The sequence below is a fragment of the Blennius ocellaris genome, assembly GCF_963422515.1.
Source record: "Blennius ocellaris genome assembly, chromosome: 1".
NCBI classification, from domain to species: domain Eukaryota; kingdom Metazoa; phylum Chordata; class Actinopteri; order Blenniiformes; family Blenniidae; genus Blennius; species Blennius ocellaris.
Genome location: NC_137650.1, coordinates 37,125,930 through 37,143,429, shown reverse-complemented (window position 1 = coordinate 37,143,429; position 17,500 = coordinate 37,125,930). Strand labels below are relative to the sequence as shown.

The 17,500-nt window shown below is 50.3% G+C and overlaps 1 protein-coding gene across 1 annotated transcript; it reads left to right on the top strand.

Moving 5' to 3' along the window:
• Window positions 1–2,636: 2,636 nt before the first annotated feature.
• On the top strand, window positions 2,637–17,479 carry LOC308132963 (monoacylglycerol lipase ABHD2-like). Its single transcript, XM_080500195.1, is given in 11 exon segments — window positions 2,637–2,788; window positions 5,865–6,080; window positions 9,926–10,101; window positions 11,310–11,477; window positions 11,896–12,079; window positions 13,223–13,315; window positions 14,641–14,670; window positions 14,672–14,743; window positions 14,853–14,922; window positions 15,001–15,085; window positions 15,919–17,479. Coding segments are annotated over 10 exon segments (1,287 nt in total). The 5' UTR covers window positions 2,637–2,788; window positions 5,865–5,871; the 3' UTR covers window positions 16,119–17,479.
• Window positions 17,480–17,500: the final 21 nt, after the last annotated feature.

The following is a 17,500-nucleotide window of genomic DNA, read 5'->3' as shown; positions in this document are numbered from 1 at the left end:
GGAGGAGGTTAAAGTCTGGAGAGGAGGAGGTTAAAGTCTGGAGAGGAGGGGTTAAAGGGTTAAAGTCTGGAGAGGAGGGGGTTAAAGTCTGGAGAGGAGGAGGTTAAGTCTGGAGAGGAGGAGGTTAAAGTCTGGAGAGGAGGGGTTAAAGTCTGGAGAGGAGGAGGTTAAAGTCTGGAGAGGAGGAGGTTAAAGTCTGGAGAGGAGGAGGTTAAAGTCTGGAGAGGAGGAGGTTAAAGTCTGGAGAGGAGGGGGTTAAAGGGTTAAAGTCTGGAGAGGAGGAGGTTAAAGTCTGGAGAGGAGGGGGTTAAAGTCTGGAGAGGAGGAGGTTAAAGGGTTAAAGTCTGGAGAGGAGGAGGTTCAGGATTATTGAGGATTAATCTAGAACCTGTACACCAGGAGGAAACAGACAGAACAGATAGTAACGTATAAAAGATACAGTGTTTATTAAATCTCCTCATCAGACACTTTCAGTAATTGCAGCTTTTGATTTTGAGAACCAAAGTGGAAACAAAGCTGGAGCTTTAGGCTGATCTGTGTGGGAACCGGGGGGGGGGGGGGGTGGGGGGGGAGGGGGGGGGGGGGGGGGGGAGGGGGGGGAGGAGGGGGGGGGGGGAGGGGGGGGAGGGGGGGGGGGCAGAGGGGGAGGAGAGGGGGGGGGGGGGGGGGGGGGGCAGAGGGGGAGGAGAGGGGGGGGGGAGGCAGAGCACAAACCAGACCAGAACTAAACCCTTCAGTAACCTGGTCGAACCTCCTCTGGTGACTCTGGAACCTCCTCTGGACACTCTAGAACCTCCTCTGGTGACCTCTGGAACCTCCTCTGACACTCTAGAACCTCCTCTGGTGACTCTAGAACCTCCTCTGGTAACCCAGTGACTCTAGATCCTCCTCTTGTGACACTAGAACCTCCTCTGGTGACTCTAGAACCTCCTCTGGTGACTCAAGAACCTCCTCTGGTAACCCAGTGACTCTAGAACCTCCTCTGGTGACACTAGAACCTCCTCTGGTGACTCTAGAACCTCCTCTGGTAACCCCAGTGACTCTAGAACCTCCTCTGGTGACTCTGGAACCTCCTCTGGTGACACTAGAACCTCCTCTGGTAACCCAGTGACTCTAGAACCTCCTCTGGTGACACTAGAACCTCCTTCTGGTGACTCTAGAACATCCTCTGGTGACACTAGAACCTCCTCTGGTGACTCTAGAACCTCCTCTGGTGACCCAGTGACTTTAGAACCTCCTCTGGTGAACCTAGAACCTCCTCTAGTGACTCTAGAACCTCCTCTGGTTACTCTAGAATCCCCTCTGGTGACCCTAGAACCTCCTCTGGTGACCCTAGCACCTCCTATGGTGACTCTAGAACCTCCTCTGGTGAACCTAGCACCTCCTATGGTGACTCTAGAACCTCCTCTGGTGACCCAATGACTCTAGAACCTCCACTGGTGACCCTAGAACCTCCTCTGGTTACTATAAAACCTCCTCTGGTGACACTAGAACCGCCTCTGGTTGCTCAGTGACACTATAACCTCCTCTGGTGACTCTAGAACCTGCTCTGGTGACTCTAGAACCTCCTCTGGTGACACTAGAACCTGGAACCTCCTCTGGTGACACTAGAACCTCCCCTGGTGACACTAGAACCTCCTCTGGTGACTCAGTGACACTAGAACCTCCTCTGGTGACTCTAGAACCTCCTCTGGTGACACTAGAACCTCCTCTGGTGACTCAGTGACTCTAGAACCTCCTCTGGTGACTCTAGAACCTCCTCTGGTGACACTAGAACCTCCTCTGGTCACTCCAGAACCTCTTCTGGTGAAACTAGAACACTAGAACCTCCTGTGGTGACTCTAGAACCTCCTCTGGTTGACTCTAGAACCTCCTCTGGTGACTCCGTGACTCTAGAACCTCCTCTGAGTGACTCTAGAACACTAGAACTTCATCTGGTGACTCTAGAACACTAGAGCCTCCTCTGGTGAGTCAGTGACTCTAGAACCTCCTCTGGTGACTCTAGAACACTAGAACCGCCTCTGGTGACTCTAGAACACTAGAACCGCCTCTGGTGGACTCTAGAACACTAGAACTTCAAGTCACTCTAGAACCGCCTCTGGTGACTCTAGACCACTAGAACCTCCTCTGGTGAGTCAGTGACTCTAGAACCTCCTCTGGTGAGTCTAGAACCTGGACGGTTCCTCCAGAGGTGTGCACAATGGGCCAGTGACTACTGAGGACCGACGTGAGGACTTCCAGGTCGCCCAGGACGACGACATTGTGATGAAATGAGGAGTTTGTCGCCCCCTGCTGTTCAACCGCAGGACAACAGGCGACGTGGAGAAGAACAATGGAGGAAATGTTATGTAACGAGGGTTTACGTCACGTTCCGTCACGTTCTTGGAGGTTCTCGTGCCTCATAAACGCACTAAAAGTGTTTCAGTCAATAAAAACCCTGGTGGTCACGTGACGAGCGGGTTGAACGTTTCTGCCTCAATGCGACGCCGAGAAAAGACCCGGAACGTCAATAAAATAACCACAGTTCGCTTCAGGGGGGCGTGGAAACGCGACAGCCTGTGACGTCACCGGCCATTCGACCCAATCGGGATCCGGGGATGCCGGTGACGCCGCAAGCAGGAAGTGGAAACCGGAGATGTCAGAGCTGCAGTCGGTGCTCCGCGTCGGTGCTGCTGAGGGCGAGCGACTCCCGCACCGGCGACCATGTTGTAGACGCTACGGACAGAAGAACACCCCGACGGCCCGCTGCCGTGACGGACAGAAGGCGAGCTGACGTTTCCCCGAGGAGGTGAGTCCGCTGGTCCGGTGGAGATGCTGGTGTTACGGCCAGTTTGGTGTCGGTGTGCAGATGGTGCCCGCAGATTCTCGATTAGCGGCTGAAAACCACAACCCAAAACCAGAACACGTCATTATACTGATTATTTTATTAACCTTCTGTTTGTAAATAACTGTGATTGGTGGGTGGGTGAGGGGGGGTGAGGGGGGGGGGGGTGTTTCTGCCCCGCAGCCAATAACCTCTTATAATAATAATAATAATAATAATTCCGTCCTTTGTGACTCTTCTGTTCTTCGCGTCGTGACGCGTTGTTCACGTGGGTCCCGCTTGTTTAATCAGACTCGTTGTATTTCGCAGCAGATCGTCGTGGATCGTTCGGTGTGACGATCTGCTGTTTACACGGAGCTCGTCGTGTGCAACTTCTGCTTTCCTGCCAGGAAACTCACAGAAATACTCTGATTACTGTCAGTAACGTTCCAGAAGAGCCACACCTTCCGTCACTGTGAACAAACACGTTGATATGAAGCCAATCAGAAGATTCAATCATTATTGATTCAATCATTAAGTGTTGATTCGTTCAATAGTGACTTAAGTTTTAAAATGTGCCAATAAGGTTCAATAACACTAGTTTAAGAGTGACGTTATTAACTATTAATAAACAAACTCCAGGTATGAAGAGACCTAAACCTGTTATTGTCCAACAAGATCAAACTCAAGTTGGACATTTATTGTCTCCCAGAAGACTGAAGTCAACATATTAGAACTAAAAGTAATAATCATTTAAATGCTTGGTAACGCTTTGTATTTTTTTAATAAAAATTCCACATTGTAGCTCTTGTTTGGTTTCTAATCCCTTTAAATAATAATAATATATAATAAGAAATGAATATATTCACTTCAGGTTATGGTGTTTTTCAGGATTTGTGTTTTTTTAATCCACAAAACTTGTGAATTCATTCTAAAATTAATTTCACATTTTGTTTGAATCTGAAGTGAATAATTCATCACAACTATATTGAACATTCATTCCATTACAATCATTTCTTTGTACTCTATTACAAGATACGGTTTTGATTAAACGATATAATAAGATGGTTAATCACTTGTGTAAGCACTGATTTATACATTTATTTTAACTGTTTTATTTTATAGCACTATTAGAATAAACAGTCCTATTGAATAAACGAGTTGTTCACTAAACTAAAATCCTGTGAAGTTTTACGCTTCAGCGTTCGAATGTCAGTCGTCATTAATATGAAGGAGTTAATGTGACTTTATGAAAAAATTAACAAAGTTCTAATTATAGAATGTGCTTTTCAACTTTTCCTCCACTATCTTGTTTCCTGGAATCTCATTTATCTCATTTATCTCATTTATCTCTGCTGCAGCAGCAAATCTCATTCAAATGAACAGTTTGTTATCTAATGTTGACAAGTCAGAGGACACTTTATCAACTGTGTGTGTGTGTGTGTGTGTGAGTGTGTGAGTGTGTGAGTGTGTGAGTGTGTGAGTGTGTGAGTGTGTGAGTGTGTGAGTGTGTGTGTGTGTGTGTGTGTGTGTGTGTGTGTGTGTGTGTGTGTGAGTGTGTGTGTGTGTGTGTGTGAGTGTGTGAGTGTGTGTGTGTGTGTGTGTGTGTGTGTGAGTGTGTGAGTGTGTGTGTGTGTGTGTGTGTGTGTGTGTGTGTGAGAGAGAGACGATACATGAACTTAGTAAATCGTCTCTTTTACCAACTGCTTTGATTTTAACTTTCTTAGTAAAGAAAAACAAGAAAAGGAAACTTAGTTTGTCTCTGAAACGTGATTCTGCATTAAATGGACGTTTAATAATGTCGTAACGTTTCTGATCGCAGGGTTAAGGTTAGGGTTAGTGTTGGTCCTGTGGAGGTTAGGGTCTGGTTAGGCTCTAGGGTTAGGTTAGGTTTGGGTAGGTTAGGTTAGGGTTAAGGGTTAGTGTTTGTCCTGAGGAAATCATGTTGGGTTTCTTGGCGCCGTGGGTTAAGGCTAGGTTAGGCTAGGTTAGGTTAGGTTAGGCTAGGTTAGGTTAGGTTAGGTTAGGCTAGGTTAGGCTAGGTTAGGTTAGGCTGGGTTAGGTTAGGTTAGGCTAGGTTAGGTTAGGTTAGGTTAGGCTAGGCTAGGTTAGGTTAGGTTAGGTTAGGCTAGGTTAGGTTAGGTTAGGTTAGGTTAGGCTAGGCTAGGTTAGGTTAGGTTAGGTTAGGTTAGGTTAGGTTAGGTTAGGTTGGGTTAGGGTTAAGGGTTAGTGTTTGTCCTGAGGAAATCATGTTGGGTTTCTTGGCGCCGTGGGTTAAGGTTAGGTTAGGTTAGGCTAGGTTAGGTTAGGTTAGGTTAGGCTAGGCTAGGTTAGGTTAGGTTAGGTTAGGCTAGGTTAGGTTAGGTTAGGTTAGGTTAGGCTAGGCTAGGTTAGGTTAGGTTAGGTTAGGTTAGGTTAGGTTAGGTTGGGTTAGGGTTAAGGGTTAGTGTTTGTCCTGAGGAAATCATGTTGGGTTTCTTGGCGCCGTGGGTTAAGGTTAGGTTAGGTTAGGTTAGGTTAGGTTAGGCTAGGTTAGGTTAGGCTAGGTTAGGTTAGGTTAGGTTAGGTTAGGCTAGGTTAGGTTAGGCTAGGTTAGGCTAGGTTAGGTTAGGTTAGGCTAGGTTAGGTTAGGCTAGGTTAGGTTAGGCTAGGTTAGGTTAGGCTAGGTTAGGCTAGGTTAGGTTAGGTTAGGTTAGGTTAGGGTTAAGGGTTAGTGTTTGTCCTGAGGAAATCATGTTGGGTTTCTTGGCGCCGTGGGTTAAGGCTAGGTTAGGCTAGGTTAGGTTAGGTTAGGCTAGGTTAGGTTAGGTTAGGCTAGGTTAGGCTAGGTTAGGTTAGGTTAGGCTAGGCTAGGTTAGGTTAGGCTAGGTTAGGTTAGGTTAGGTTAGGTTAGGCTAGGTTAGGTTAGGTTAGGTTAGGGTTAAGGGTTAGTGTCTGTCCTGAGGAAATCCTGTTGGGTTTCTTGGCAAAAGGAAGTTTGAGTTGAAGGGAAAGAAAAACGTCTCTTGATGAAATTGTTTGTTTCCCAAAAGATCAAAGCAAAGCAGCGTTTGTGTTCCAGAGTCACCATGAGTTCCCACGAGTCCGACGTCCACACCATCGCCCCGGAGCTGCCCGCCATGTTTGACGGCATGAAGCTAGCGGCGGTGGCCACGGTGCTCTACGTCATCGTCCGCTGCCTCAACCTGAAGAGCCCCACGGCGCCGCCCGACCTCACCTACCAGGACACGCCCCTCAACCGCTTCCTGCTCAAGTCCTGCCCCCAGCTGACCAAAGAGTGAGTCCCCCCCCACCCCCCAGCCCCGCTGGCTGCTGGCTGTATCACCCTGTGGTTCCCAATAGAAGAGCACCCCCCCTTTTTATTTTATTGTTTGGAAACAAACCTCAGTAACTGATCAAATCTGTACCTGTACTGTACCAGGTGACCTGTACTGTACCAGGTGACCTGTACAGCACCAGGTGACCTGTACTGCACCAGGTCACCTGTACGGCACCAGGTCACCTGTACTGCACCAGGTGACCTGTACTGCACCAGGTCACCTGTACGGCACCAGGTCACCTGTACTGTACCAGGTGACCTGTACTGTACCAGGTGACCTGTACTGCACCAGGTGACCTGTACTGCACCAGGTCACCTGTACTGCACCAGGTGACCTGTACTGTACCAGGTCACCTGTATGGCACCAGGTGACCTGTACTGCACCAGGTGACCTGTACTGCAGCTGGTACACATTCTGTTGCTGGTTATTGGTTTTGTCCTGGTTGTAAAGCAGCAGTACAGCGAGTTGCTCAATCAAACTCAGCAACACGAGGAACCTGGTTAAGTCAGTCCAACATTAATATAATAAATAATAGAATAGAATAACTTGTGAAACACCGAAGGACCAAAAGGAAGTGAAAGATGAATAAAAGCTTTAAATCTTCTGCAGACTGAGTTTCTCCACCAACTATTCAGAAGGAAAGAATCGTTTATAGACGTCTACAACGTCTTTATAGAGCTTTGATCTGGACGTCTACGACGTCTTTATAGAGCTTTGATCTGGACGTCTACGACGTCTTTATATAGCTTTGATCTGGACGTCTACAACGTCTTTATAGAGCTTTGATCTGGACGTCTACAACGTCTTTATAGAGCTTTGATCTGGACGTCTACAACATCTTCATAGAGCTTTGATCTCTGTGAGATCGTCCGGTTGCGTCACGGCGGCGGAGCAAGGACTTTTACTGCGCCGGCCGCAGCGTTTGGTCGACTGTCGAACTGACGTGTAAATATGATGACAGGATGAAGGTTCATTCAAACAGTCTCATTCATAGAAATACAAAGAAAGTGTCGCTGGTTGTTTGCTTCTCATGTCCGACTGGCGGCGTCTCGGTGACGATGACATCATCACCAAACGGCTGTAATCTGCCGTTCCAGAGCTTCTCTGGTACGACCAGGTGTTTTTCTCCCGGCAGCAGAGGAACGTCCAGGTCAAAGGTCAAAGTGTCGACGTAACCAAACCCTCGACTCTGCAGCTCCTCCACATGCCAGCGTTGTTATCGGCGCCACGTCACAGTTTAGTTTATGGGAGGGAGGTGGTCTCGGAGGTTCTCAGTGAGGAATGAAGTGGTGACTGATGAAGTGGTGATTGATGAAGTGGTGATTGATGAAGTGGTGACTGATGAAGTGGTGATTGATGAAGTGGTGATTGATGAAGTGGTGACTGATGAAGTGGTGATTGATGACGTGGTGACTGATGAAGTGGTGACTGATGACGTGGTGACTGATGAAGTGGTGATTGATGAAGTGGTGATTGATGAAGTGGTGACTGATGAAGTGGTGATTGATGACGTGGTGACTGATGAAGTGGTGACTGATGAAGTGGTGACTGATGAAGTGGTGATTGATGAAGTGGTGATTGATGAAGTGGTGACTGATGAAGTGGTGATTGATGACGTGGTGACTGATGAAGTGGTGACTGATGAAGTGGTGACTGATGAAGTGGTGATTGATGAAGTGGTGATTGATGAAGTGGTGACTGATGAAGTGGTGATTGATGACGTGGTGACTGATGAAGTGGTGACTGATGACGTGGTGACTGATGAAGTGGTGATTGATGAAGTGGTGATTGATGAAGTGGTGACTGATGAAGTGGTGATTGATGACGTGGTGACTGATGAAGTGGTGACTGATGAAGTGGTGATTGATGAAGTGGTGATTGATGAAGTGGTGACTGATGAAGTGGTGACTGATGAAGTGGTGACTGATGAAGTGGTGACTGATGACGTGGTGACTGATGAAGTGGTGATTGATGAAGTGGTGATTGATGAAGTGGTGACTGATGAAGTGGTGACTGATGACGTGGTGACTGATGACGTGGTGACTGATGAAGTGGTGACTGATGAAGTGGTGATTGATGAAGTGGTGACTGATGAAGTGGTGACTGATGAAGTGGTGACTGATGAAGTGGTGACTGATGACGTGGTGACTGATGAAGTGGTGACTGATGAAGTGGTGACTGATGACGTGGTGACTGATGACGTGGTGACTGATGAAGTGGTGACTGATGAAGTGGTGATTGATGAAGTGGTGATTGATGACGTGGTGATTGAGGAAGTGGTGACTGATGAAGTGGTGACTGATGAAGTGGTGACTGATGAAGTGGTGACTGATGAAGTGGTGACTGATGAAGTGGTGACTGATGAAGTGGTGATTGATGAAGTGGTGACTGATGACGTGGTGACTGATGACGTGGTGATTGATGAAGTGGTGATTGATGAAGTGGTGATTGATGAAGTGGTGATTGATGAAGTGGTGACTGATGACGTGGTGACTGATGACGTGGTGACTGATGACGTGGTGACTGATGACGTGGTGACTGATGAAGTGGTGACTGATGACGTGGTGATTGATGAAGTGGTGACTGATGAAGTGGTGACTGATGACGTGGTGACTGATGAAGTGGTGATTGATGACATGGTGATTGATGAAGTGGTGACTGATGAAGTGGTGATTGATGAAGTGGTGATTGATGAAGTGGTGACTGATGAAGTGGTGACTGATGACGTGGTGACTGATGACGTGGTGACTGATGACGTGGTGACTGATGAAGTGGTGATTGATGACGTGGTGATTGATGAAGTGGTGACTGATGAAGTGGTGACTGATGAAGTGGTGATTGATGAAGTGGTGATTGATGAAGTGGTGACTGATGAAGTGGTGATTGATGAAGTGGTGACTGATGACGTGGTGACTGATGACGTGGTGACTGATGAAGTGGTGATTGATGAAGTGGTGATTGATGAAGTGGTGACTGATGAAGTGGTGACTGATGACGTGGTGACTGATGACGTGGTGACTGATGACGTGGTGACTGATGAAGTGGTGATTGATGAAGTGGTGACTGATGACGTGGTGACTGATGACGTGGTGACTGATGAAGTGGTGACTGATGACGTGGTGACTGATGACGTGGTGACTGATGAAGTGGTGACTGATGACGTGGTGACTGATGAAGTGGTGACTGATGACGTGGTGATTGATGAAGTGGTGACTGATGACGTGGTGACTGATGAAGTGGTGACTGATGAAGACACACGACACTGTAGATTTCAAGGGGTCGTTATGCAATGAAAGCCTGAATTCCTCCAGATGTTGAGCTCAACTCAGCCACAGACTGACGTAAACCCTGAAGTGAGACGAGAGCGTTGTCGTCTGTAAAGAACCTTTTAAAGTCCCGGTTTGGACCCTGGAGGCCCAGTTTGGACCCTGGAGGCTCAGTTTGGACCCTGGAGGCCCAGTTTGGACCCTGGAGGCTTGACGCCGCCTCATCAATCCCCGCTGGCGTTCGCCCACAGTGACATTGGGTGGTTGTCGTTGGGTGGTTGTCGTTGGGTGGTTGTCATTGGGTGGTTGTCGTTGGGTGGTTGTCGTTGGGTGGTTGTCATTGGGTGGTTGTATTTGGGTGGTTGTCGTTGGGTGGTTGTCGTTGGGTGGTTGTCGTTGGGTGGTTGTCATTGGGTGGTTGTCATCGGTGGCGTCCGACCTTGAGCTCTCAGGCGCCTCTGCTCAGATTTGTGTGTGAGATGAAAGCTCAGATTTGTGTGTGAGATGAAAGCTCAGTGTTGCTTTGTGTTGTCCAGGTACATCCCGCCGCTGCTGTGGGGGAAGAGCGGCCACCTCCAGACGGCGCTGTACGGGAAGCTGGGCCGGGTCAGCTCGCCCAACCCCAGCGGGGTCCGGAAGTACTTACCCATGCAGGACGGGGCCACCGCCACCTTTGACCTCTTCGAGCCGCTGAAGGACCATCCGACGGGAGGTGACGCATCAGAACCCTTCAGCCACATGTTGCATCAGAGCGGCGGCGAAGCCTCGGACACGGCGCCGGTGGAGTTTTGGGGTTTTGTGATCCAGCTGATGTAGAACAGCTTCACCTGGTTCCCACGCTGAGGTTTAGTTTAGGATTGCTGCCCCTGGGTAGAACTTTTTTTTTTTTTTTAAGTTAAATAAACTCCCCACTTTATTGTATTTTTCATAATGTGCAGTGTTGAACAAATCCAAAAGAAACAGTCGGGCATCTGAATCATTTTTAGTAGAAATTGACAAACGACAAGAAGAAACTGGTGAAACCAGAGGAAGTCCCGGCGGGGGGGTCGCTGTCCCGGCGGGGGGGTCGCTGTCCCGGCGGGGAGGTCGCTGTCCCGGTGGGGGGGTCGCTGTCCCGGCGGGGGGGTCGCTGTCCCGGCGGGGAGGTCGCTGTCCCGGCGGGGGGGTCGCTGTCCCGGCGGGGAGGTCGCTGTCCCGGTGGGGGGGTCGCTGTCCCGGCGGGGAGGTCGCTGTCCCGGCGGGGAGGTCGCTATGCCGGCGGGGGGGTCGCTGTCCCGGCGGGGGGGTCGCTGTCCCGGCGGGGGGGTCGCTGTCCCGGCGGGGAGGTCGCTGTGCCGGCGGGGGGGTCGCTGTCCCGGCGGGGGGGTCGCTGTGCCGGCGGGGGGGTCGCTGTCCCGGCGGGGGGGTCGCTGTCCCGGCGGTTCCTGCTGCGGTCCGACCCGTCATGTGACCCTATCATGATATAACGTGCCGCTGCAGCAACCAGTCCATTAAATCCATTAAATCCATTAAATTGGATTATTACAAGTGTTGGTAACGAATTCCACTATCGATTCGTTGTGTCGAGAGATTTAAGCGTCACGCGGCCAGTGCTTGAGCTAACTGGCTAGCCACCGGAGCGCGCTACGATGCTATGATGCTACGATGCTACGATGCTAGGGAGACAAAACAAAACAACCAGTGCAAAGTGGAGGAGGTAAACAACAACAGAGGATTCATAAGAAGACGATCGGGGGGGGGGGTCCTCAGCTTTAACCTGCCTGAGGTGTTCCTTGTGTAGCTGAGTCCGGACCTATTGGCCCCAGGTGACCCGTGGCTCCACCCTCCAGGTGGTGCTGCGCTCCACCAGCTCGTTTGGACTGTTGTGATTTGCTGTGAAGACGAGACGCTGTCCTCCAACCCGTCCTTCTGTCCCACCAGAAGACGTCACCATGGTGATCTGTCCCGGGATCGGGAACCACAGCGAGAAGCACTACGTCCGCACCTTCGTGGACTACGCCCAGAAGGACGGCTACCGCTGCGCCGTGCTCAACCACCTGGGGGCGCTGCCCAACATCGAGCTCACGTCTCCGCGCATGTTCACGTACGGTGAGTGTCATCGGGGCGGCAGCGCCGCCAGCAGAGCAGCAGGAAATTAAACCCTCCACTTTATTCTTCATTATTAAAAGTGTCGACGTTCCACTAACTGTCTAAAGTCACTTCATGATGTTCTGATAGAAACTGGTTTCTCTTTCATCTCTTTGCTTTGTTTGAGTCTCAGTCCAGAGGAGATGAAAGGAAAGTGGTGTTTTACCTGATAGAAACTGGTTTCTCTTTCATCTCTTTGCTTTGTTTGAGTCTCAGTCCAGAGGAGATGAAAGCAAAGTGCTTTATCTCTGGATGAGCTGCTGATGTGAAGGTGAAGAACTGTCAGGCCTCCAGAGAGGAACTACAACATGTGACGGAGTAAAGTGGTGTTGGTCCAGAAGGGTGGAGCAGCAGACTGACCCTCCACCTTGTTCGGCAGGCTGCACCTGGGAGTTCGCCGCCATGGTGGGCTACATCAAGAGGGCGTACCCTGAGACGCAGCTCATCGTGGTGGGCTTCAGTCTGGGGGGGAACATCGTCTGCAAGTTCCTGGGGGAGAACCGGACCAACCAGGACCGGGTTCTCTGCTGCGTCAGCGTCTGCCAGGGCTACAGCGCCCTCCGGTGGGCAGCGCCGCCTTGCACTGTTAGACACTGCTCAGACATTACAGGAAGCTGTTAGTGAGACCAGTGACTAGTAGTACTAGTAGTAGTAGCAGTAGTAGTAGTAGTAGCAGTAGTACTAGTAGTACTAGCAGTAGTAGTAGCAGTAGCAGCAGTAGTAGCAGTAGTAGTAGTAGTAGTAGCAGTAGTAGTAGCAGTAGTAGTAGTAGTAGTAGTAGCATTAGCAGTGGTAGCAGTAGCAGTAGTAGCATTAGCAGTAGTAGCATTAGCAATAGCAGTAGTAGCATTAGCAGTAGTAGCACTAGCAGTAGCAGTAGTAGTGGTAGTAGTAGCATTAGCAGTAGTAGTGGTAGCAGTAGTAGCATTAGCAGTAGCAGTAGTAGTGGTAGCATTAGCAGTAGTAGTGGTAGTGGTAGCATTAGCAGTAGTAGTGGTAGCAGTAGCAGTAGTAGTAGTAGTAGCATTAGCAGTAGTAGCATTAGCAGTAGTAGTAGTAGTAGCATTAGCAGTAGTAGTAGTAGCATTAGCAGTAGTAGCATTAGCATTAGCAGCAGTAGAGCAGCAGAGGAAGGATTGATTGTAGAATTCGTCCTTTCACACTTTCTTTATCTTCCTTCAGTCTGTTTCCTTCCTGTAATGTCAGTGAACACGTCTTCCTCCTCCTCCTCCTCCCCCTCTTCCTCCTCCTCCTCCTCCTCCCCCTCTTCCTCCTCCTCCTCCTCCTCCTTTCCCTCTTCCTCCTCCCCCTCTTCCTCCTCCTCCTCCTCCTTCTTCCCCTCTTCCTCCTCCTCCCCCTCCTCCTCCTCCTGCTCTTTCTCCCCCTCTTCCTCCTCCTCCCCCTCCTCCTCCTCCTCCTCCTGCTCCTGCTCCTGCTCCTGCTCTTTCTCCCCCTCCTCCTCCTCCAGTCGGAGCTCCTTCATCCCTTTATTTCCCCCTGATCTTCATCACCATCATCTTCATCACATGTGAATGTAGCTGGCTGCAGCTGAGCTCAGGCCGCCAGTTGCATATTGATGGCCGCTGCCGCCATCCCGCTCTGTGGCTCTTTGTGCGGTGGAGTACCAGGGGCATGGAGTACCAGGGGCACGGAGGCTTTGGTATGCAGACCGCCTCGTCCTCACTTCCTGTCTGTCTTTGTCTCAGGGCCCAGGAGACATTCCTCCAGTGGGACCAGTTCAGACGCTTCTACAACTTCCTCATGGCCGACAACATGAAGAAGATCATCCTCTCACACCGGTACACACACACACACACACACACACACACACACACACACACACACACACACACACACACACACACACACACACACACACACACACACACACACACACACACACACACACACACACACACACACACACACCAGATTGTCTTTAATAGTTGAGACTCAGTAGAAAATCCACTAAAGTGGTTGAGCGACACTGGATGAGTGTTTAGAACGATAACTGACGGAGACGGACCTCGTCAGGAGGACAGACACAGACACAGACAGACACAGACACAGACAGACACAGACAGACACAGACACAGACAGACACAGACAGGACACAGACACAGACAGGACACAGACAGGACACAGACAGACACAGACAGGACACAGACAGACACAGACAGGACACAGACACAGACAGACACAGACAGGACACAGACACAGACACAGACAGGACACAGACACAGGACAGACACAGACAGGACACAGACAGGACACAGACAGACACAGACAGGACACAGACACAGACACAGACACAGACACAGACAGACAGGACACAGACAGGACACAGACAGGACACAGACAGACACAGACAGGACACAGACACAGACAGACACAGACAGGACACAGACAGGACACAGACAGGACACAGACAGGACACAGACAGGACACAGACACAGACACAGACAGGACACAGACAAGACACAGACACAGGACACAGACAGGACACAGACACAGACACAGACAGACACGACAGGACACAGACAGGACACAGACAGACCAGACAGACACAGACAGACACAGACACAGACACAGACAGGACACAGACACAGACAGACACAGACACAGACAGGACACAGACAGGACACAGACAGACACAGACACAGACACAGACAGGACACAGACACAGACAGACACAGACACAGACAGGACACAGACAGGACACAGACACAGACAGGACACAGACACAGACAGGACACAGACACAGACAGGACACAGACACAGACAGGACACAGACACAGACACAGACAGACACAGACAGGACACAGACACAAACAGGACACAGACACAGACAGGACACAGACACAGACAGGACACAGACACAGACACAGGAACTGGTGATGAAGCATTAAAAAGCAGACTGAAGGTATGAAGAAGAACAAACTAGATAAAAAGCCTTCAGGAGTCGTCAGGTTGAGTTTGACAAGTTTGACCAACAACAGTTTTAATGTGACGGAGCTTCAGGACAGGAAGATCAACGTGGTCTTCATGGGAGTCGGTCCTTCAACTGGGCCTTGAGTTCTGAATCTGTTTGTTGTTGTTGTTGTTGTTGTTGTTGCTGCTGCAGACACAGTCTGTTCGGTGGGCGGCTCAGTGAAGATGGTAGACGTGGATCCCAGCAGACTCTACACGGCCACGTCGCTCATGCAGATCGACGACAACGTCATGAGGTCTGTGGTTCGTTCCAGAACCTTCCCCTCTTCCTGTCTGGAGTCCTGGAGTCCTGGAGTCCTGGAATCCTGGAGTCTCATCAGTAACGTCTCTTGTGGGTTTGAACAGGAAGTTCCACGGCCACGGCTCCCTGAAGGAGTACTACGAGAAGGAGAGCTGCGTCCACTACATCCACAACGTAGGACCTGCTGCTTGTCAACCTGTCCTCTGACGTCCCCACGTCTCTGACGTCCCCACGTCTCCTCTGACTCTGCAGGTCAACGTGCCGCTGCTGCTGGTCAACTCCGGAGACGACCCCCTGGTCCACGACTCCCTGCTCACCATCCCGCGCACCTTAGCAGGTGATTCAGTCGTCAGTCTGTCGTCACGGTAACTTGAAGAGTTCCTGAGGTTGTTGAAGGAGCAGCAGAGGAACCGAAGTTCTTCTGACGATCAGCAGCTGCAGGAACCGGCAGTGAAACGACGGATTTCATGAAACCTGCTGAAGCTCAGTGAAATGTGTCCCTGGTCTGGAAGGACACAAGTTCTTCTGGGCGAGACCAGGAAAGCAGGAACATCAAAGAGTTTGAGGTCGAAAGAGAAAAAATGACGACTCTTTGATATCTGAACCTTTAATTTGAGCTTTTATGAGGAGATTTTCAATTAAACACAATAGAAAGTATGAAACTCCCAGTGAGTCTTAGTGAGACGGTGGTCAACATGTCCAGACGTGTCCGTCTGTCCCCCATGACTCCACAGCCTGAGCAGGACCAGGTCCACTAGGTTCAGCAGGACCAGGTCCACCAAGTTCAGCAGGACCAGGTTCAGTATCAGAAATACAAACCTGAACCACAAAAGGTTCTTGATCTCAGGAGAGAAATGACTTTTGTCGCTGGTTCAAGACTAGAATCCTGGTAGAAGATCCCAGAGGAAGTTTAGATGGAGGTTGTCCTACAGTCTGTAGACCGTTCACCTCATGACCTCATGACCTCATGACTTCATGACCTCATGACTTCAGCCCGACATGATTGCAGAGACGAAACATAACGATGAGCTAACGTGTGTGTGTGTGTGTGTGTGTGTGTGTGTGTGTGTGTGTGTGTGTGTGTGTGTGTGTGTGTGTGTGTGTGTGTGTGTGTGTGTGTGTGTGTGTGTGTGTGTGTGTGTGTGTGTGTGTGTGTGTGTGTGTGTGCAGCCAAGAAGCCCAACGTGGTGTTCTGCCTGACGCTGCACGGCGGCCACCTGGGGTTCTTCGAAGGCGCCGTGCTGTTCCCTCAGCCGCTCACCTGGATGGACAAGGTGATCGTGGGCTATGCTAACACCATGTGTCGCTGGGAGAAGCAGAAGCCCATGTGTCGCGGTGGGGAGGGCTCCTGCTCCCAGGAGAAGGCCTGACCCCCCCCCTCCCCCCCCCCCCCCCCCCCCCCACCTCACCTGGTGCTACTCGCCACGCCACCTTTAGCCCCGCCTCCTCCTGGCTGAACGCCGTCACTGACAGCCTCCCTGCTCTCGTTGTGCCGCGGATCAGGAACCGTTTGTTTTCCTTTTTTATTTCTTTCTCCGTTTCCACGACAACCTTTGGCTCTCGGAGGCAAACGACCAAATAAATGTGAGAAGAGCTTGTTGGAGTCGTCCGGAGAGAAACGAGCACAATGTCGGCGGGGGAGGTGACGGACGCCCAGACCTCCACCCACACAGGCTCCGCCCTTCGTCTTTCACTTTGACTCAAAGCACTTTACTGCGCCAACGCCTCCACCGCTCCCTCCACCTCCTCCTCTCCTCGGCTCCTCCTCCTCCTCTGCTCCTCCTCCTCCTCCTCTGCTCCTCCTCCTCCTCCTCCTCCTCTGCTCCTCCTCCTCCTCCTCTCCTCTGCTCCTCCTCCTCTCCTCGGCTCCTCCACCTCCTCCTCCACCATGGACAAACATCTTTCAGCTGATGATGATTTAAAACATCAACTAAAGGGATTTTTTTAATGTAATTTCTTTTCTCTGATGAGGTTTGATGGAGCTTGAGACGCTAAACTGATGTTTGATCTGGGTTTGTAAAATATTAGTGGTTGTTAATGCTGTACAGTTAATGCTGCACAGTTAATGCTGCATGTAAGGGAGGAGGCAGATTTAAATGTGAGAGATTGTTCTTCTCTGGTTTATTGAGAAGTTTCAGTCGTTTTCCTCAGCTTTAAACGATCCACTGAGCTGAAGCTCTGGATGAAGTCACACTAACCCTGGAACCTGTGTAATGACAGAACCTCCTGGTCACTGTAACCCTGGAACCTGTGTAACGACAGAACCTCCTGGTCACACTAACCCTGGAACCTGTGTAACGACAGAACCTCCTGGTCACACTAACCCTGGAACCTGTGTAACGACAGAACCTCCTGGTCACTGTAACACTGGAACCTGTGTAACGACAGAACCTCCTGGTCACTGTAACCCTGGAACCTGTGTAACGACAGAACCTCCTGGTCACACTAACCCCTGGAACCTGTGTAACGACAGAACCTCCTGGTCACTGTAACACTGGAACCTGTGTAACGACAGAAACCTCCTGGTCACTATAACCCTGGAACCTGTGTAACGACAGAACCTCCTGGTCACTGTAACCCTGGAACCTGTGTAACGACAGAACCTCCTGGTCACACTAACCCTGGAACCTGTGTAACGACAGAACCTCCTGGTCACACTAACCCTGGAACCTGTGTAATGACAGAACCTCCTGGTCACTGTAACCCCTGGAACCTGTGTAATGACAGAACCTCCTGGTCACTGTAACCCTGG